Source organism: Capricornis sumatraensis, chromosome 21 (assembly GCF_032405125.1).
Source record: "Capricornis sumatraensis isolate serow.1 chromosome 21, serow.2, whole genome shotgun sequence".
In the NCBI taxonomy this organism is placed as follows: Eukaryota; Metazoa; Chordata; class Mammalia; order Artiodactyla; family Bovidae; genus Capricornis; species Capricornis sumatraensis.
Window position 1 is genome coordinate 60035555 of NC_091089.1, and position 21779 is coordinate 60057333.

The 21779-nt window shown below is 46.3% G+C and overlaps 1 protein-coding gene across 3 annotated transcripts in view; it reads left to right on the forward strand.

The window, feature by feature from the left end:
• NEDD4L (NEDD4 like E3 ubiquitin protein ligase) overlaps positions 1 to 21779 on the forward strand; it is a 156240-nt gene that overhangs the window by 89285 nt on the left and 45176 nt on the right. Inside the window, exons 9-16 of one of the 3 annotated variants that reach the window (XM_068993775.1) lie at positions 915 to 1091; positions 3288 to 3362; positions 4888 to 4947; positions 10396 to 10527; positions 11040 to 11159; positions 12207 to 12404; positions 18302 to 18379; positions 19791 to 19845. In XM_068993775.1, the coding sequence (XP_068849876.1) occupies positions 915 to 1091; positions 3288 to 3362; positions 4888 to 4947; positions 10396 to 10527; positions 11040 to 11159; positions 12207 to 12404; positions 18302 to 18379; positions 19791 to 19845 (895 nt within the window). The remainder of the gene's footprint in view (positions 1 to 914; positions 1092 to 3287; positions 3363 to 4887; positions 4948 to 10395; positions 10528 to 11039; positions 11160 to 12206; positions 12405 to 18301; positions 18380 to 19790; positions 19846 to 21779) is intronic. The other 2 variants (XM_068993776.1, XM_068993777.1) reach the window with 2 other exon arrangements.

The window sequence follows — 21779 nt, forward strand, 5'->3', positions numbered from 1 at the left end:
TCAAGCACGCCTAATTCACATCACTAGGAAAGTGCATGACATTTTTTAGCACTTAATTAATCTTAGTGTATTTTCACTTTATGCTTTTATTTTACCCCAGAGTCTAAACATATCTTACTAAACGGCAACATGGTAATCATCTTTGAGCAGTTGATGGAACCCTGCCCTGTAACTTCTTCGGGTACCAAATATAATTTTGAGTGGTTTTGACATGGTGAAACAGGTTATTACCAAGAAAATACAAATTGGGGTGAACATAAATGGTCATAAGTTCACCCTTAAATGCTTATGGCAAATCACTGGGAAAATATGTATAAATTGAACAACAAATTAGTAATTGCCGTAACTTCAGTGCTGCCTTAACAACGCTGTTTACTTATTGGGAATCCATTCTTACGTTAGGCAGATCATTCACAAAATGTTCCAGTGGTCAAAATTGGAAAAGCAAAATGAAAGATGCTGTATTAAATTCACTAAAAGTTACTTGATACCAGTGCTTACTAACAGTTTATAGCCTCTCTGCTATTTTCATTGTGAATCCTCAATGGTTAAAGTAAAAGAAAATTCATGAAAATCGTAAATTCCTGAGGATATTTTTTTAACCCGTGCAAGTAGTATCAAGTGCTAGAAGCAAGCCACTGCTCAGAGCGGTGCTGTTATAAAGGGGTTAAGAGCACAGCCCCTGGAGCCAGGCCTCCTTGGATCACTGTCCCCTGGCACCAGTCACTCCCTTGACCTCAGTTTCCTCAGATGTTAATCAGGGTGGGAGCCTTATCTTCTTTCTGGATGCTGGGAAGACCGAGTGCCTCCTTAGCGCTCAGTAAATGTGAATGACAGTTAGGATGGTTATTACCAGGGCGGGGACGAGAGGGTCCCTCGTTCCAGCACTCACCACAGCGTCTCTTCCCCGGCAGCCTTGGGAGACCATTTCGGAGGAAGTGAACATGAGCGGAGACTCACTCAGCCTGGCGCTGCCCCCGCCGCCAGCCTCGCCTGTGTCCCGGACGAGCCCCCAAGAGCTGTCCGAGGAGCTGAGCAGAAGGCTGCAGGTCACTCCCGACTCCAACGGCGAGCAGTTTGGGTCTTTGATTGTAAGTCATGGTCTTGTTTGAGAAGTTGAGAGAATATTTGACATTTTTTGTTGTTGTCAGTTTTCAGAGAATCTTATTTGCAAATAATGACCAGGGTCTCCTAGCCCCCAAATAATTCTGACATTTGCCAAGTTCCTTCTTCCCTGGGAGAAGCAAAACTATACCAAACATAGCCCAAGCAGATGAAGTGCTTTCTTGATTCATAGATAACTCATCTATGACTTCTGTATTATTAAGCATTAACCTCATAGAATTTTTTCCCACAAAAGATTCCTGAAACAGTACCTTCGTCACAAAGTGGTATTTCGCAGTGGGACCTGAGAGCCGTTGGGCCTCCACGTTAATCTCATACATCATACTCTGCGTGCTTTATCATTCTCATTTCACAGGTGAAGGCATGATGGTTAAGTGATCCATCCAAGACAGGTTAGGATGGGAGACAGAAGACATCTTGTAAGTCCCAGAGAAAGGCTGTGAAATTGTGATACTGCCACTAGGGTAGCATTTGAACTTGAATTCTCAGCTGTCAAGCAGATTCATTCTAGGTGCTTCAGGTGGGGCTAAGTCCCAGTGAGAGTCAGCAGAATCAGCCATGAAGACCTGTGTTTGACAACCCAAAACTGCAGGAAAAGCCCATAGAAAATTCTTGCTTGTACACAGAATTGAGAAGCAATGCAGTCTCAGTATTTCTTGAGAAACTGAACCAGCAGATGCACTGTAGTAAATGATGGTAGTCCCTCAGCTGAAAATGGCATCCTAAAAAAATAATCGTCATTACAGCCATATCACATAAATGAATAGGAGGGCTACATAAAATGTAAAAGTTAGTAGGTACTCACAAGATTGTCACTCCTTCAGCTGTGTGTTGTTATTTTAAAAGATACCATTGGCCCCATCTGGAGTTACAGTGACTACTCAGTTAATGTGCTTTTGTATTAAAACTCTATGAGTATCTTTCAGAAAGAGAAATAACACTGAGATGTAAATGTAGTACCACAGGGATGGGGGGAAACAAAGAGTTTGCATACATGGGGAATCTGAACTGATAAAACTGTTGCTGTGGAAACAGCATAAGCATGGAAGTCATGTATTTAAAACCTTATAAAAGGGAGTAAGTGCTGCCAGAACCATAGCAATGGTATGCCTTTAGTCTACCAAGTGAAAGCCATCATTTCAGTTACTTGTAATAGGGAACTTCTTCATTCTAGGTTCATAAAATATATTTAAGATGAAAGTATAAGTGACAATTATTTTGTGTTGAGTCCAGTTCAACTAGTAAGTATTTAGGAAAGGGGGTTCTTCTCCAGTTTTGCTTGTCAGAGTCACTCTGTATTCAAGGACAACAGCGTGAACTTTTACTAAAGAACGAATCCTTCACGCTAACCACGTGGGAAGACTTGAGAAGCCTCCCATTTACCACCACAGAGTCCGTCTTGGACCTTACCCCACTGTCCTCCCTGGAAAATATTAAAAGTGAGGAGATGCTACAGACTTGTCCCATGTGCAGACTCATGGGAGTTGCTCGTTTGACCCCCTGCCTTGAGTGTGTGACCTGCTGAGGATCTGTGCGTCTTTTTTTTTTTTTTTAAGCCATATAGACCTATACAAACAGTGAGAGGCACATATTATACATTATACTCGAGATTTTTTTTTTAGATTAACCTCACCTATTTTCCTTCATTCCTGTTCTGAACAACTTCATCTCCATTCAGAAGCTGAAAGTATTAATACCTAGCCCTTCAGAAGTAGCCTAAGATTGTATGTGAGTTCCCCTAGAAATAGAATCCAACTGATTCTTTGTCAGTGATAAGGACAGTCAATGACTGTTTAATAACTGTTAGGTCAGTATCGTTTCCTTTATTCCTGTTCCACTGGAATTTACCCAGAGGTTGCTTCTCAAAGCACAATATATGACTTTCGGCTGCTTTTTTCCATCATTGAAGCCTCATTACGGTGGCGTCCCCTTTCGTGTTTTGGCCTCTTATTTTTGCTGTTATTGCTCGACACTTGAGAATGACTATGAAAGATACTTGATGACGTAAAAGATTATGTTCACTACTCCAGAAAGATGGTGTTTCATTGAATTACCTTCTGATATTAAAGAGCAGTCAGTAGGCTTGAGCGGTCAGTGTTTTAAACAGGAAACTTGTTTCTCAGCGTGTGTGTTCTGATGCTCTGTGCGCTTTCCTCCTGCAGCAGAGAGAGCCATCCTCCAGGTTGAGGTCCTGCAGCGTCACCGATGCGGTCGCGGAGCAGGCTCATCTCCCGCCGGTAACCCACACTCATTTCCAGCCACCAGTTGGCTCTCTCGGCTTTTATTTAAAATCATCTGAGCTACCAAGGAAGAGTTTTTCCTGTGCAAAATCTACTTGCCATACACATGAGACCTTAAAATGTCCTAGCAGATTGCCCGAGGAGAGTGGCTTTCCAATACAGAGAGTTGTCACTGCCACCAGAGTCTCTGAAATGCTGAAAAACTCCATTGCTTTGCTTTTCCATCCAAGTGAATGCCAAGTCTGATATGCCTACTTGATCTAAACATTAGCAATTCCTTTTTTAAAAACTTAATTTGGTCCCCAAAGCTGTATTCAAGTGACCTGTATCTCCAGAACATAGGAAAAACTCTTCTGGGTGGGCAGCAAGGAGCCCTTTCCATTACTAACAGGCTTAACTCTTAACACACTGAGCTTCTGTACCTTCTCTTTAAAGACAGCTCCCTTGACTCAAGACCTGGCTATAATTTGTTTCCACTTTCCCACTAGTTTTCATAGCTAGCAGCAAACGTGGACATGTAAAGGGTGTTAATGCAGACCAGAACTGCCTGGGGAGGTGTTAGTATACACATTAAAAATAAATTTTATGTAAATTTGTTTCTTGTTTTGGAGGAGAAAATGTTATGTGGTTTTAGCATGCTCAACTTAATGTTTGACCTTGACCAATTTTTATTATTATGACAAATCCTTGATCATCGTTAGCACTAATACTTATTGGATCTGAAATTGAAGGGAAAGAAAGATTGCACTGAACAGTTTTTGCAATCATGGCATCTTCCCTGTTGTATACATTTCTGCTCAACTTCACAGGATGTGTTTTGCCTAGATTTTAAGTCTTTTATGTTTACAGAATGAATTAATAAATACATTAGTCAACTGAGTAACAGATTAGATTCAGTTGTGGCCTACATGGAAAGGGCTGGTAGGTCAGAAGCGTGACAAGAGTATCCTCTCTGGGATGCAGTGCAGGCCTCCCGCAAAAAACGGAACAATCAGCTGTGATGGGCCAGTGGGATCCTCTTCAGATGATTCTGTGATTGTCCTTGATGAATTAATGGCACTTTCTCTCCTTTTCAAAAATCACTGTCAGTTGTATTGGCCAAAAGAGCCATTGATTCTTCCCTCTTTCTTTGCGCTCTACGAAACTGTGAACTCACTGATCACCAGCGGTCTCTTTATGAGTTTGGCAGATTTAAGAATCTGCTAATTGTCTAACAGTGGGAGCATGATTGTGGTGCTTTCTTTATTTTTTCATACGACATCTCGCATTGTTGAGGTTGTCAGTTCATTGTTTACCCAGGTCACGGCTGCACCCTGAGCCTTCTCTGGGTGGCCGGGTGATCCTGTTCCTCTTTTCCTTCTGATCAGCAGTGGTTGCTCCACTTTGTTTGGCCCGGGTGGATTGCAGAGATTCTGATTCATGTCACCTGCCTTGCTAGCTGCACCAGCTCTGATCCCTGATTCAGTAAGCAGTGAGTGACCTCCCAGAATGCATTTCACTGATGTAAATTATCATTTAACAGCCCAGTGCCCCAGCTGGGAGAGCACGTTCATCAACTGTCACTGGTGGTGAGGCGCCAACGGTAATGACACCCTCGTTCAGACATTCTTGGCAAAACTGTGGGTCTGTTTTAATATTTGGGTAATGGTGAATATACAGTTTTTTCTCTTTGTTTTGATAAGAGCAGCTTCTGATGTGCCACGGAGCTGCACATTTCTTATTTTAATAAAACCTCACTTTCACACTCCTTGAAGGTACCGGGTAAAACAAAACAATTTTTAGTCCCATGTAGTTCTAAGAGCTGTCAAGCTTTAAGTTTTAATCTGAACCTTTTAGAGTTTATTTCTGCCGTTTAGTGTTTGTTCTCCTGATAAGTTTCCCCCATGTGTTTAGAAGACATGGGTGAAATATTTTGGTTGGAGGAGAATCAAGGAAGCCCCAGAAATTGCACACACTTGTGCATGTGAATTTCAGTGATGCATTCCCACTGCCGCATTTCAAAGGCTGACTCAGATGTTCTGTATCACAAGCAGGAACCAGTGACCTTTCTCTGTTGCCAGGCCCCCCAATTCACAGGTTCAAAGGTATGAACAATGGATATTCAGGAGGAGAACATATGAATATAATTCAGGAGAAGAGAGAAAGTATAATTAAGAAATTGAAAGGATCTGGGAAAAAATGGTGTTTTTAAGCCAAGTGTACTCTTCGTTTTAAGTAATCCCTGCTATTCATGTTTGTGGGTAACTCATGACTGTGTGCTTCGCCAGTTTTCTCCTTGATCTCTAAACATAGGCTAGCTTATAGTTAGGTTGGTGCTGTATGGCTGTTTGAAGAGTTTTCCTTGTTGTCTCACCTTTGTGTGTTTGTTATAGCTGCTTATTACTTGAGAACACCTTTAAATACATACACGATTGCTGATTTTCTGCAGGGTATTGATTTAAAGGAGCAATCTAGTTACATTGTTAGAATTGACAGCTCAGCATGGTACCCTGGAAAATCGAAGTGGCAGTCAGCAAAAATCAGGCCAGTTTAAGGCATCGAGCCACAGTGATTGATGTGAAGGGCGCCTGTTAGGTGGGCCAGGCTCACCCTCCCGGAGAACTGAAGAAATTCCAGGTGACCTAGTGAGCTTCGTATTGTGCGCTAGTCGTTTCCGTGGGGGTAGAGCTACGAGGTGGATGAGATCACTTCATGAAATGGCTTTAACAGGAAGCGGGGCCAGTGAGCTTCTACCCCGTCAAGCACTTCATTGGCCTCGGGACCTGCTGTGAGTGTCCTGATAGCTGATGGTGTCCAGTGACAGGATGGACTGAGCTAGGATCGTCCCGAGCCAGGCACCTGGCAGGGCAGGGTGACCCATCCAGTAGGGTCCACACAGCCCCGCCACAAGGCGACGCTTCTCACCTGTGCCCTCCCCCTCCCCCCAGCAGTGAGCTAAAAATAGCAGTTTGGTTTTTGTTTCTTATCTTTAAAGAGCGGGTAGTAATATTTCCTAAATGTTTTATCTACTTTCATGCTTTCTGCACACCTGGTGATCTTTTGGCTCAAGTAAGCCAACCTCCTTTATGACTACATGAGAAACAGTCACGTATGGGTTTTTTTTCCCCACCCTCACCAGCCCTTGTCACCAATAGCCTTTGCTTTTCCAATTCCGTCTCCTCCATGGATTTTCCCCTCTCTTATACCTCCTCCCTGTCCACCCCAACACCCAAGTGTGCCCTGTCAGCCTGGAGCAACCCTGGGACTCCCCACCCCTCCTTCCTCTGTGCTCTCACAGATGTACCTGTGGGTACATGCACATACGTGTGCGCGCACACACACGCGTGCACGCACACACACAGGGAGAAAACGGAGAGCTCGTATACATATTACTTAATCGACTTAATACTCACTTGGGTCATTTCCCTGGGACATACTGGTTATTACATAATACTGGTTACATTGAGATGCTGGGATGTGAATGCACCAGAGTCCCGTGTTTCCCGCAAAGATGAGCCCTCGGCTGCCTCCCCTCAGCAGCTGCTTGTCCCGCGGCCTCACCTGTCCTGGCATTGCTCTCTCTCCATGCAGGGCTTTCACGTCTCTGTTACGATCAGCACGCCCCAATTCTCACCTGCGGACCCACAGCTCTGACATGTGACGAGTGAATACACGGTGGTGTCACTGTCTAGCTGGCTGAGCCAGAGTCCACTCTGTGAGAGGAAATGAAAAGGGATAGCACAGTTTGGGGGGGTTGCTGTCTATCCCCTTAATATTCCACTGAGGTTAGAGTGTGGCAGGGTTTGAGCAAATCTTGAGGATATGTGATAGCGCCAAGCTGTTTATCATCTTTAAAAGCGTTTTGAAACTTTTACAGCTTCAGCATTATTGAGCGCTTCATTTTAATGAACTCAATGGAGCTACCCAGAAGCTGTGGTCAAATGGCCCCTTGACATTGTGAAAGACAACGGTAGATGCAGACGGAGAGCTGTGAACTTCTGGATTCAGCCGACCAGCTGTGTTTCAGTTGGCTCCCTGTTAACTGTTTCTTGAGGTGGCATGGGATGCACGTGTGCAGGAGCAGTACAGACACCTGCCCCCGCGCGCACACACACGTACACAAATGCATGCACACGTGCACACACACATACATGCACACGTACCCACACACATGCACACACACCACAATGTACACACATATGTGCATATATACTGCAGGAGAGTCTGACATTGGCTCCAGGCTAGCACTGCCACGGTCTCTTCATGGACACTGAGCCCTGCTCCTCCCCAGCTGCGGGATGTATAGTTTTGAGTCACAGATGGAGTTGTCCACACAGGTAGTTCTTCAGGGTCATTTGGAAAGAAACCTGTAAAGAACCGTTTTAATAACACCATCTTGCATCAGTGGAACTAGATTATACATTGCCAAGTCATTTCTCCATAGAAGGTAGAATGCACATTTGACTCAAATGCCATGTTCTCTACAACACTCCTGCTGCTGCTGCTAAGTCGCTTCAGTCATGTCCGACTCTGTGCGACCCCATAGACGGCAGCCCACCAGGCTCCCCCGTCCCCGGGATTCTCTAGGCAAGAACACTGGAGTGGGTTGCCATTTCCTTCTCCAATGCATGAAAGTGAAAAATGAAAGTGAAGTTGCTCAGTCGTGTCCGACTCTTAGCAACCCCATGGACTGCAGCCTACCAGGCTCCTCCATCCATGGGATTTTCCAGGCGAGAGTACTGGAGTAGGGTGCCATTGCCTTATCCGCTACAACACTCCTAGTTTTCCATAAACTGATTAGTCCTATTAACTGTGGCTCTATGAAAGTAATCTGGTTGCTGGACGACTCTGCTGGAAGTCTCCCAGCTTTAGACCTCAGTCCTGAGATTATCCATGACACATCCCAGTTATTTTTGTTTATTAGCCTCCCCATAAATGTCCTTTCCAGGGATGCCATAACTGTAAAACTATCCTTAAGGTTTCCAGAATGGAGTTTTCTGAAGGCTTATCTAATTGCCTCTCCCCAAAAAAATAACTCGAAGAGGAGGAAAGCAGCAAATTCCATTTGGTATTCCATTCAGCCAAAACACATTTGTTCCTCATGTAAACAACAGTAGGTCAAGGCTTGATAGCATGTATTTAGCCAAAAATACTAATTGGCCACTAACTTTTAGGTTGCAACTTGGGTTCCACCTTAGGTCAGCAGAGTCCATTGCCATAGCGCCCAGATAAAAAGTAGCCTGGAAATAGCTCTTTTATGTTGGTGCCACAGCAAGAGGAGGAGGGCAGAAAGAGCTTTCAGCTATAGACAGGTTCATCTGTCTTTAATACAGAAGGATCAAGCCTGTGTGCTGGTGTTTCTTCCACTCTTGTTGTATCCCTGCACCTCAGTTCAGGATGCTACGTTGTCAGTCTGGAAATTACCATTATGGGGCCTTGGGGACTTTATCTGGAATAACATCAAGAAATAGTTGCTGAGGTTTTGGCACAAAGTTGTCGTGCAGATGCGCTTGCCCTGCTGGGTTAATGTGTTTTAGAAATAAGTATTAAGGCAGTCACTTCATGGTCTCAGTTTCTCGTGGTTTTTTTGGAATGTGCTGTTGAACTCATGAGGTAGGATATTAAGCCTCATTGCCTGCGGTCCCCAGATTCCACAGCAGCCTCCCTGATCATGCTTTTCAGTTCGAGGTCTCGCAGTGGACTGGGGGACCCTCTTTGCCAGGGGGCACTGTTGGTAGTGAACACGAAAGATGGGATGGACATGGGGAGAAGCCCAGCTGAGAGGTTAATATCAACCTCATCAAGAAAATACACCATATGTATGCCCGTGGCTGATTCATGTTGATGTTTGGCAGAAACCAACGGAATTCTGCAAAGCAATTATCCTTCAATTAAAAAAGTAAATTTTAAACAAGCAAAAAGAAAATATACCTGGTGAAACATCTGGAGGTTTAGAAGATCCTAATTAGGGAAGATGGGCCCTAAAGGAAGTGGCTCCCTTCTGTAACCACACGTAAGAGATTACTCCTGAATTTAGGCCTCTTGTTTCTTTTACACTCTTGTCAAGAGCCATGTCTGCCAAGGCTTCTTGTTCCTGAGCAGCACCCCTACCCCAGCTGCAGATCTTGTATGCAGCATCCGTACCTGCAGGACTTCCTGGGCAGCACCGACCTCAAACATCCTTCTCTTGGCCTCCATGAGTCATGGAGACATCCTGCTTTCCCAGTATTTCTCCACCCCACCTGCATTTCTCAGACTGCTTTTTACAAGCCAAAAGATCACAGGACTCCTTTAGCGATCTCCTTTGGCGCGTCCAAATCTAGTCCCTCAGTGCTGGACATTCTCTCTCAGCCTGGAAGCTGCCTGCCTTCCATTCACCCTCTCAAGAGACAAATCCCACACGGGAAGATGGGGGAAATATAGCCTCAGCAGTCAGGTTCCTTGGGAGTTCTGGCCTGCCTCCTCCTGGGCTGGGGCAGCTGAGATGTTCTGGTCGGTCACTAGTGTAAAGGGGGATCTCATAGAAAACAGATTCTGTGTCTCAGCCACTCCCCGACCCTGAAATTTACATAGTATAAGGGCCCTAAGGTGTTGAAGAATTTAGGGATAAGCTAGGAGAACATTCCTGTGGCAGCTAGATTGAGGAAGAGATACTTAGAGCATCCCTCTCAGAGACAATAACGTTTGACAGTTTGAAACGTCTTTTAAGCTCTACGTGGCTTGAAGTAAAATTTGGTAACCAAACCAAACTGGCATCGTCGTCTCCTTCCTTACGATCACGCTGGCAGCAGCCCTCTACGTTGGAGGCTGCGTGGCCTAGAAGTGAGTCCTGTGAGGTTTTGACCCTGTAGCTTGGGTGGGGGTTCATTTCACACTAGGTTTAAAGCTGTTGGAAACCTGTTGCTGTTTTCCGGACAGTCGTGTTTCCGGTACCACTAGAATTAACTCACTTTGTCTAGCAGAGCTAATCCTCGGGGTATGTATGACTTTATGAAGCTGATCGAAAAGCAAATGCAGGATCCTCAGTAATGATGATTTCTTACACAAACAGCCATCAGTGGCCTATGTACACACCACGCCGGGCCTGCCCTCAGGCTGGGAAGAGAGGAAAGATGCTAAGGGACGCACATACTATGTCAATCATAACAATCGAACCACAACTTGGACTCGGCCTATTGTGCAGGTATGCGGTTTGCCCTGCAGCTTCAGTCACAGGCACTCAGAAGCCAAAACGTCCACGACCCCCGCGTTCCCGGGTTTTAGGTGCCGTTCTGAGGAACCCATGTCAAAAGAAGATCTTTTCTTGCAAATGCATTACTTTAAACATAACATTTTCCTAAGAAAGAATTCAGTCCCTGGCTCAGTCTCTCCCTAGAGGGTCCATTTGATTAAAAAAAATATAAATATATATGACCCGAAAGAGATTTTCAAAGGAAGAGCCTGTTGATCCCAGCGGGTTAGCGCCCCTCCAGCCCCCGTTTGCTCTGAGGCTGGCTTTTCTGCTGGCTCGTGATTCAGTGTTTACTTCCCTGGAGCGTGTTCCGCCATCCCTCGCCCCCGCCCCCGATGTTGCGTGGGGTCGGCTCCTCCAGGCTTCCCACAGGCCTCTCGTGGCCGCTGGCCGCGCTGTCACTGGGTCCGCACCGCGCAGGGAGCGCCTCGCACGCCGCTAACTTGTGTTTGCCTCCAACGTAGCTCGCAGAAGACGGCGCATCCGGATCCGCCACAAACAGTAACAACCACCTAATCGAGCCTCAGATCCGCCGGCCTCGTAGCCTCAGCTCGCCAACAGTAACTTTATCCGCCCCGCTGGAGGTGAGACGGCTGCCCGGCTCCCCTGACCCCTTCTCACCCGCTCTTCTCTCTCCGCCGGGGGCGCGCAGGGCGCCGCCCCCGTCTCTGGCCGTCGCTGTGTTCGCGGTGAGGGGTGTCCTCGTGCGGCCTCGCTCCATGCTTCCCATCCCTGGACTCTCACTGATTCTCACTGTCACGGGGCCGCGGCCACGGCGAGCCCCTGCTGGACGTGGGCGCCTCTCTTCCGAACTCTCTCCATTCTTGTGTTTCACTCCTTACTGCCTCATGAGACGCGCATAGCAGCTCTTTCCAATCCCAGTGCTTCCGCTGAGTTTTCACACACAGCTGTCGCTTCGGTCATTCTTCCTGCCTCCCTACTGTAGGGTCTTCCATCGTGTGGGCCTCGTGATTCTGACGCGTGTCTGCATCTCTGAGTCACCGCTGGTCATCCGCTTTGCGCCCTCCCGTTTCTGTGGTCTTAGCAACATCCCTTAATATCACAAAGGCCGGAGACTAAACCTTTGATGCTGTAAACGTGACGGGCATCTTAAAGATGGCTGCGGGCTGCTCTGTGCCCGGGTTTAGGAGGTTGAGGGGTGGCAAGGGGACATGCCTCCTCCAGGCTGGGATGTGGGTGTCCTGGTTAACAATTGTGCCATCCCAGGTGCTTGTCTCCATTGATAGAGCTTTTTCTTTTTCTGCTCCAGAAATTGCCAGTCCGTCTCCATTAGACTGTGAGCTCATTAAGAGCAGGGCCACGTTTTTCTCCACCTTCTGTAAAATCCCCATCCATAATGGTTACTACCGAAAAGTATTTGGGGTTATGTACCGAGCAGCTATCAAGGGAGGGTGGTTATACTTACTTAATATTGTTGTGTATTGAACCAATAGGAAAACATCACAGTTAGATTGTTTTTTAAAGTAAGCAGATGACAGAAGCAGGTTTCTTTTAGGCGTTTCCCCATGGTCCCATTTCAGAGAGAGGAGCGTTCCCTGACCCCCGGGGACGTGTTGACCACTCTGAACCAGCACGTGACAAGAGTTCTAATGCTCATTATTATTCCTTAGGGCGCCAAGGACTCACCCGTACGTCGGGCTGTGAAAGATACCCTTTCCAACCCACAGTCCCCACAGCCATCACCTTACAACTCCCCCAAACCACAACACAAAGTCACACAGAGCTTCTTGCCGCCCGGCTGGGAGATGAGGATAGCGCCCAACGGCCGGCCCTTCTTCATTGACCACAACACAAAGACCACGACGTGGGTAAGGCCGCTGCTTTGTTTGGCTCCACTTTCACCCCGAGGCCTGGCATCTGTCCCTGACTCAGTATCCATGGTGCTTGCTGAGAAATTTCCTGGCACTATAGTGTATCCCCTGAGGGTCTCCTGAGCCTTCGCCTCGACTCTGCACGTAGGGGCTGGTGGGAGTGGGTGATTTATGGGCACGGACTCACAGCCACCCTGGGTATTGATGCCTTTTCCTCAGAGCACTCATGGGAAGCTCCAGTGTTGACAGTTTACCGTATTTTGGAAGAAAAGATAGTGTTCCATATTGCGGGAATTTTGATATTGCCACTTCCTGTGTTAGGCTGCTGTGACTTTATTAGGAATTCCAGTCTTTTTACGAAGAATTTCTCTGTGTCACTTCTTTTTTTTGCATTTGTGTTGCCATTACCCATCTTTATTTTTATTTGATGCGTCCTTTTGGTGTGTACAGTTGGCATCAGATATGTATTTTACACTCCAGTGCTACATCACACTCTTTAATCGTGGGTTAGGAGATTAAATTTTGTAAATTTGATACCTCTTTTTTGTGATCATCTTGTCGCAGTTTTTTTTCCTTAATAACAGTACTCGTCCTTGTACCCCTGAATCACGCACGAGGGGGAGAGAGTATGTATGCTGTGTTAACTTTGAGAAAAATGAGATTATTGAAAAGGACGTGTGCGTGTCTTGACAGTCCCCTGCTCGCCCTTCCTTTGTTCAGGGCAGTCAGTGGTGGCTCATTGGAGGTAGCATAGAGTTCTTTTTAAAGTCAGTGCTGTTTTTCTACTGTTTCATCTCTAGGCCAGTAGTTAACCTGAAGTGGGTCCTCAGGTTTCTGACTGTTTCTGATGCTCCCGAAGGTTTGCTTTCCTTCCTGCCCCTTATATCCCCAACTGACTACCCAGGTATGGAGTTGGGCTCATTCTTTTTATGTGCTGCACTGCTGTTTAGAACCGATGATTACATGAAATCCGGTTGAGTTTTGGTGGTTGTCACTGGCCCTGGCTCTTTGGTCTTGGACCCAGAGTCAACACATGCTTTAAATTCCCACTTCTAGTGAAGACACCAAATATACCCAGTTGCTAGAACAGCAGTATCATGTGAAGGAAGAGACCTGGACCCAAGTGACCTGGACTGTCATTTACACTCTGCCCATGGCACGATGGTAATTCAGTCCCTTGAGAACTGGATTAGGCTCTCTCAGATCTCATGGATCACGGTGCAGTGTGTCTTCACGAGGACATTCTTAGCACTCGGGGCAGGGCTGTGCTTGTTGCTGCAGGGCATTCGCCATCCTCGGCCCCTGCCTCCGGATCCCAGCACACTGAAAAGCACACTGAAAAGCTCGGGAGCCCCCAGGCATTTCCCAACACCCCTTAGTGAGAACCACTCCAATTTGGAAGTAAAGGTATAACCTGCAGATAGAATTTAAAATTCAGATCTGGTAGCATTCATTTGGTAAACTCATCACTACTTCTCAGACATATAATAAGTAACAGTTTCATCTGAAGATAATATTACGGGTTTGTGGCAACAGGAGAGTAATAGATAGGAAGCTCCTTGGAAAACAGAGTGATAGAGGTTGGTTTCAAAGTCTTTTTTTAACCCCCCTCAGGGATGTAGAACCTGTAGCAGTCCTACTACTGAAGCCATTTCTACTTGGTACAGCATTGCTGGGATTTCAGTTCCTCAGCCAGAAATGGGAGCTCCAGAAGTAGGGGGTAAACATTGTAAAAGTAGATGGATTAGTGTATGGAGCCACTGTGGCTTGCCAACATAAGCTATGATTTTAGTAATCTGAACTGGCTTAGTAATCAAATCCCCTAACCTTTTCACAGCCTTTCACGCCACAACTGCAGTGTAATCGCAGCTGGGCAGGTTTTCTTTTAAATAGCACCCGCTTTATTTATTGCCTGCATTGTTGCTGAATGAAACCCAGTTTGAATTTCCCATTGCCCCTTTCGACCAGATACTCGTGACTCACTGATTTTCAAATTTCAGTTTGTTGAAACAATGTTTTGTCACGGCTGCTGTCATGAAAATCCTGAAGGTAGCAACAAAGAGTTCCACCAGCCGTCACCACCCTTCCCCGCTCGGCGCGGAGGCCCTGACACAGCTGCGTTATCCCTGCTAAACAAAGGCCCATCCGCAGCGCTGGCTGCAGAGCACATGCTCTGAACACGTGTTTATTCTGACAAAAGGTGGAGGGATGGGGAGAAACAAGAAGATAACTTTCAGCTTAAAACCTGTGTTGAGTTACTTTGGGGGTTGCTTTGTTTTTGTTTTTAAAGAAAGAACAGCTATTCTTAGATTTGAGCATTGTCATAAAAGAAAGACAGACCCGTCAGACAGGTCAAGAGGGATGAAAACGGACATCTTCCCTCTGCACCCCGTGTGCTCTCGAGTCCTGCACGAACCAGAAGCTTCTCCTTTGTATACATTGATAGAGGAACCTTCCTTTTGCTTCCCCAGGCTGGTACTAGTGGTAAAGAATCCACCTGCCAATGCAGGAGATGTGGGTCCGATCGCTGGGTTGGGAAGATTCCCTGGAGAAGGAAATGGCAACTGGCCCCAGTATTCTTGCCTGGAGAATCCCATGGACTGAGGAGCCTGGTGGGCTACAGTCCATAGGGTCACAGAGTCTGACACGCACGCACGCACGCACACACACACACACACACACACACACACACACACACCCCTTTGAGTCTATTTATAAAACACGGCCTCTTGCACTCACGAATCACAGAGGCAAGGTACCAGCCTGCTGTCGGTAATCAAGTCAGACACGTCAAATGCTCATCTCTTGGTCCTCACCGGGGTGGGTTGGCTGTGGATCTCGGGGAGACCCCTAGGGAGGTGAGAAGAGATTACACGAGACTTCAGTGTGTCTGTTGCTTCTGCTGAAGAAGCAGCTCAAAGCATGTGTGTAAGAACATATTTATGTCTTTTACAGGACAAAGCATTGGCTTATTTCTGTCATGAGAAAGATTATACCGTAATTAAGTTTTAGGCTTGTTTTCTTTTCTGCCCAGGTCCAAACTAATAAAAGTCACTGTAGTCCAGGTCTGGTGGTTGCTCCCTTCCAGGCTGGAAAAAGCACCACTGTCTTTTCAACCAGCCAGCATGCCCTTACTTTATCTGTTTCTAATAAGTCTAATAAGAAATTGCGGGTAGGGGAGACATGTGGGATCTTAGTTCCCCAACCAGGGATTGAACCCATGCCCCCTGCCTTGGAAGGTGAAGCCTTAACCACAGGACTGCTAGGGAACTCCCCGAAACCTTTTTTTTTTTTTAATGTTGATCTTTGCCTTCTATTTAAAAGCCCTTTCAACTGTATTTGAGGGAAGCGGTTGTGAAATACTGATGTAATTGTGAAGGAGGCACTTCCTGTGCTGAGGCAAGGGAGAACAGCCCAGCCCGTGTTGTGTGTTTCACTCCTTCACCTCGCTGGGACTCCGGCTGACTCTCGTCCCTCCGGTTGTCCCAGCTCACATGGGGCCTGGCTGTTTTCCTGCCCTGCCAGCTGCGCCCTCTGTCGGTCAGGGGAGTCCATGGGAGGGCGGCTCTGTGGGGCCCCCTAGGCTGAGCTCGCAGAGCCTGATGGATAGCAGCTGCTGCCAGTGTTGTGATTTTTGTTAGTACAATAAAATCACGTGACACCCCCCCCCCCCCCCCCCACACACACACCGCTGCCTCCAGCCCTCACATTCTCTGGGTTCCAGATTTCTGTGCCGGGCCATTTTAGCAGACCTGGGAAACGGAGTTTATTTTATTCTTCATGCTTCTTCCCCCATTCCTGGTTGGTCACTTTTGTTTAATTGCAGTTGATTTTTTGTTTGTTTATCTTCTTTCAATCAGCAGCTCTTTACCAGAAGAGCTGGTTGTCTTTCACAGTAGCCTGCATGTGTAATTCCAAGCATGGAGCATCCAGAAGCCCCAGCCTTGTGATCCCAGCCTCGGAGTTTCTCTGAATCCAGCATCATCCAGGGCTGTGGGGGGCCCAGGGTTCCCCATGGTGGGGACATTACTTGGGCCAGCTCACAGTTAGCCTTGGATGTGTTTGGTGGAATTCACCATTCTAAGGTTTTCCTCTTTCCATGACAAAACAGTCACAGATGTTTATTAGATATTCAGCTTTTTGGACCTTCTGAATCCTAAAGCTACTTGTATATCTACTTACACTGTAGGTGTTCCAGTATGCTTTAGAATACTGGAGTGTTTTTAGGTCTCTAATTATCCCTTTAAAAAGTTCAAGATCAATTTCCATCGAAAACTGCTAATATGACTTATTGCTTCTATTAACAGTTTGCTTATAGCTGACAGAAAGCACAGGTTGATTTGTGTATGTGTGATTTTTGTTGTGGTTGTTCTTGCAAGCCCCCAAATCTGTCACTTTGTTATTATCTGGTGATACTAAGGGTTTATACTGTTCATTTGCGAGAAACATTTTTAAAGCTTTGTCGAGGTATCGTGCACATCCGATACAATTCACCCGTTTAAAATATACCTCAGAATGATGTTGAGAGCATGACACACATGTGCAGCCATCACCATCATCTGTTGTAGGACATTTCCATCCCGCCAAAGGAAACCCCATGCCCATTAGCAGTCACGCTCCATGACCCAGATGTTTAATACAGTCTTGGTGTATAATCATATGTAACTTCATATCTCCAGCAAAAAGTGAGGTTTATTATTTTCCCAGTTTTATATCAACTATTTCATTTTCTTGCTGACTTGGGAAAATGCTGAGGCAGAAAACCTTTTAGTAATTTTAAGAGCAACAAAGGCTTTAACATTATTGAAATACAGGGTTGTTTTGGTTTTTCTTAAGATTTTAGGGTGACTTTTTGTTTTCCTATTAGGCTTATTTAGTTAATAATGTTATCATTTTGTTTTCTAGTCATTTGAGCTTAAAAGATTATCATTTTGTTTGTTTTCTAATCTTTTGAGTTTAAAATTGGGATTCCCTAGGTTGCCCTGCATTTTTAATTGGGTCTGTATAAGTGAAGGGGCAACTGCTAGACTCTAAACCAGAACCTCTGGGCAAGTTCTTGTTCTCTGTGAGACTCGGTTTCCTTGTCTAAGGGAGCAGAGATTATGTGCCCAACCTCCTAGCAAGGTAGCTGCAGGATCGTACATCTGACTGCTCTTGGTAAGTTACAAAGCATGACCCAAGATGTCAGGGCATGTATTTTTCTTTCATTGGTTCTGTGTGGTATCAGATAAAGCATATCCCTTAAGAAAAGTATTTTGTGAACTTTTAAGATCTAATTTATAGAACTTGGTCAAGAGTCCCGGTGAAGTTCTCTCACGGGGATGGGACTTGATAAGATGTTGCCAACTAATCCTGGGGCAGGACATGCCTGGGCAGTCAGACCAGATTTCAGACTTTCGGCTTTAGCTGAAGAGAGGTGGAAGGGAGCAACAGCAGACTTAAGTGCTGATGGAGAGGCTGTTGCCAACAGGCTAGCTGCCCTCACGCCAGGGCGCAGGGTCCATAGGGAGCTATACAAACCAGTGTCCCCACCCCCTCCCAGTGGACTAGGGCCTCGTCTTCACCAGCATCCTCCACTCTGGTTTCCATGGTAACATCACTGCTGGAACCCTCTCCCTCTTCATCTGCTCTGGGTCTTGGGAAAACCTTTTACTTAAATGTTCTTACTCTTCTCTCATCGAGGACAAGAAGGAAGAGTGGAATCGTTTATGAGAGCTGGGGTGTCAGGCTTCCTACACCAAGGTGGGATGCTCCCCTCCCCCACGCAGCAGGAGTGCATCGCCACGTACAGGCAACCTGGTTGCTGTGGAGCACACACCTCCCGAAGGGGAGGACCAATACTACCCACGGTCAGTCACTCCTAACATCTCCTGCCTTTTGCATTTCTCTTTCAGGAAGATCCACGCCTGAAATTTCCAGTACACATGCGGTCAAAGGCATCTTTAAACCCCAATGACCTTGGCCCTCTTCCTGTGAGTACACTGGAGACCCACAGACCAGTCTGAAAGTGTTTACTGAGTCACAGGCTCGGTACTGATAGGGAAGCCCTGTGATCTTCTTCTCCGGGTTGAGTCCCTTTGGTCTGTAAGTTCTTAACAGAGTCAGTTTACACAGTTCACACCGCACGTAGCTCTTTTGAGAGAGGGGTCGGGATGGCTGCCCTCTTGCTAGTGGAAGGTACACCTTGCCGCTAGGATGTTCGAGGCTTTCTCTGCAGGTGATGAGTTAAGCAGCACACATTTATCTTGTAACTTAGCAACCATTGATTTCCATCCATACTGCTGATTTAGTCATAGGAATAAAAATATTAAAAACTGTGGGAGAAAAAGACGTAAGTAATCGCAGAAGGTTTCTCTAAGTCATTTATCCTGCAGATATTTTAAGTTGTTCTCCCTTGTCGATGACTGTTTATAAATCTAATTTTTATCAGTTCTTTTCTGGGGCCTGAGTGAGAAATGAGCTATTCATTCCAAGTTAAATTTTGAATGAAACCTTCTCCATGCTTTCTTCTTGACCCGCCCCCCACCCCCACCCCCATTTTTTAAAAACCCTTATGGAGGCTGAAAGGTGGGGAGTGGTGCCCACTCCAAGACTTCTTTAAAGTGGAACAGTACTGGGAATTTTTTTGGTGATTGTTTCCCAAGAACCTTTCTATGCCTGCTAGATGGTATTATACATACAGCCAAATTTGAAGCTCGAAAGATCAGGGTGAAGTCTTTATTCATCAGGTTATACAAATGTCCCACACTCCCCAGTTATTGGGTTCCGGGGTTTAGATGGAAGGAGCCCAGAGGAGAGACTGGAGAGAGGGTCTAGAAGGTGAAAGGTGGCAGGCTGTTTAGGTCTGGTGGATTCTAGACTTCAGTAGCACGTGGGCACAGTCCAGATAATGAAAGCACACAAGACTGACCTCGGAAAAATTATCCACATCTGTTGGTTCCCGAGTAGTGAGAGTTCAGAATAGAGAATTACCACATTAGACTGTTCAGCCACCTGATGACATGGATATAGCCTCCATCTCTCACGTTTTATGTCAACCTGCCTCCTCCCTTTAGTACTCAGTAAATATACGTTTAATTAGATGAGCAATTCCATCCCAGGCTCCACGGTCTCACAGTGTGCCGAAGTTTCCCTGTGAAGCTTCTGAAATAAGAGCCCCTGGTCCCTGTTCCTCACCCAGCGAGTACAGCTGGACTGCAGCACGTGTGCAAAAGTGTGTTGCTGGGTGTTGTCACCAGTTCATCTGAAGTGTTTCCGTTTCATTTACTCTTTATGGGAAAATGTACCCCCGGGGAGAAGGTGCCGCAGGGTGTCTAGCGTTCGCCTTTGATTTTGGAGCTGCTGGCTATTTTTGTCTTCTCTGTCTCTCTCCCCTGATACCAGCCTGGCTGGGAAGAGAGGATTCACTTGGACGGCCGGACGTTCTACATCGACCACAGTGAGTAGGCGCTGTTCCGGGCACGCAGGCGGGGGCGAGGGTGACTCAGGTGTGGCCGTGAAAGCTGTGTCATCTCACTCTTCGTCTAGGCAGCCAGGTGTTATGTGGCGAGGACGATGCCAGAGACGCAGTGCCCTCGTACGGTACTGTCCCTGCCCCGCCTTCGCTTGAAGCAGCCATCCCAGTTTGACCTTGTGACCTATTAACTTTTTGGGTGTTTTTTTAGTTGCAAAAATTTTTTTTCTGATTCACGACCCCTTGACTTTTGCGCTTTTAATAAATATACTCTGGTAATAGAAAATAAGATAAGAAGTGATGATCAGGTCAGAAGTCTATGGAATGAGGGGTGCTTGAAGCAGCCATCACGTTTTTTTAAATTCTGCCTTCAGGGGTCTCGTGGCAAGACGCCCGCTCTGACTTATTTTCTATTCACAGCATGTTTCCCTGCACCCAGCACACTAATACATACTCAGTTCTTTTCTTGAAATTGTAGTACATTTGCTGCGGACATTTGCTCCAGCTCCTGTGAATAAACGTGTGGTGTCTTGTGCCAACTAAAAGTTAAACTAATAAAAGTTTGCTTTTAGGCATTAGTTTTGTGGGGTTTTTTTTTCCCCTTGTTGGAGTGTTTCTCCATGGGATCATATTAGTAGATCCCTTAAACCTTCGGAAAAATGTATGTTAAAAAGAAGTCTTCAAGTAGATTTAAAGTTCATGTACATGTGTGACTGATAGTATTTTGATCTTTGTTTTCATTTGGTTCATAAATGTGAGCATTAAGTCTACACCAGCTTGCCTAGCCTCACATTTTCTTCAGTTCAGTCACTCAGTCGTGTCCGACTATTTGTGACCCCAGGGACTGCAGCACGCCAGGCTTCCCTGTCCATCACCAACTCCTGGAGCTTGCTCAAATTCATGTCCATCAAGTCGGTGATGCCATCCAAGCATCTCATCCTCTGTCGTCTCCTTCTCCTCCTGCCTTCAATCCTTCCCAGCATCAGGGTCTTTTCCAGTGAGTCAGCTCAGGCAATGGCACCCCACTCCAGTACTCTTGCCTGGAAAATCCCGTGGACGGAGGAGCCTGGTAGGCTGCAGTCCATGGGGTCGCTGAGGGTCGGGCACGACTGAGCGACTTCACTTTCACTTTTCACTTTTCATGCACTGGAGAAGGAAATGGCAACCCGCTCCAGTGTTCTAGCCTGGAGAATCCCAGGGACAGGGGAGCCTGGTGGGCTGCCGTCTATGGGGTCACACAGAGTCGGACATGACTGAAGTGACTTAGCAGCAGCAGCAGCAGCAGCTCTTTGCATCAGGTGGCCAAAGTATTGGAGTTTCAGCTTTAGCATCAGTCCTTCTGATGAATATTCAGGGTTGGTTTCCTTTAGGATTGACTGGTTGGATCTCCTTGCAGTCCAAGGGACTCTCAAGTGTCTTCTCCAACACCACAGTTCAAAAACTTCAGTTCTTCAATGCTCAGCTTTCTTTATAGTCCAACTCTCACATCCATACATGACTACTGGAAAAACCACAGCCTTGACTAGACGGCCTTTTGTCGGCAAAGTAATGTCTCTGCTTTGTAAAATGCTGTCTAGGTTGGTCATAGCTTTTCTTCCAAGGAGCGAGCGTCTTTTAATTGCAACCTTGAAACTGCAGCGAATCTGCAGTGATTTTGGAGCCCAAGAAGATGAAAGTCTGTCACTGTTTCCCCATCTATTTGCCATGACGTGATGGGACTGGATGCCATGATCTTAGTTTTCTGAATGTTGAGTTTTAAGCCAGCTTTTTCACTCTCCTCTTTCACTTCCATCAAGTTTCTCACATTTTCTTACCTCACTGCACTGGTTAGCTAAGCGCCTTGCTGAGCTGACCGGGAGGTCGGGCCTGGGTCCCCCTGCGGGCGGAGCCTGTCGCTGCCTCAAATCTCAGGCCCTCTT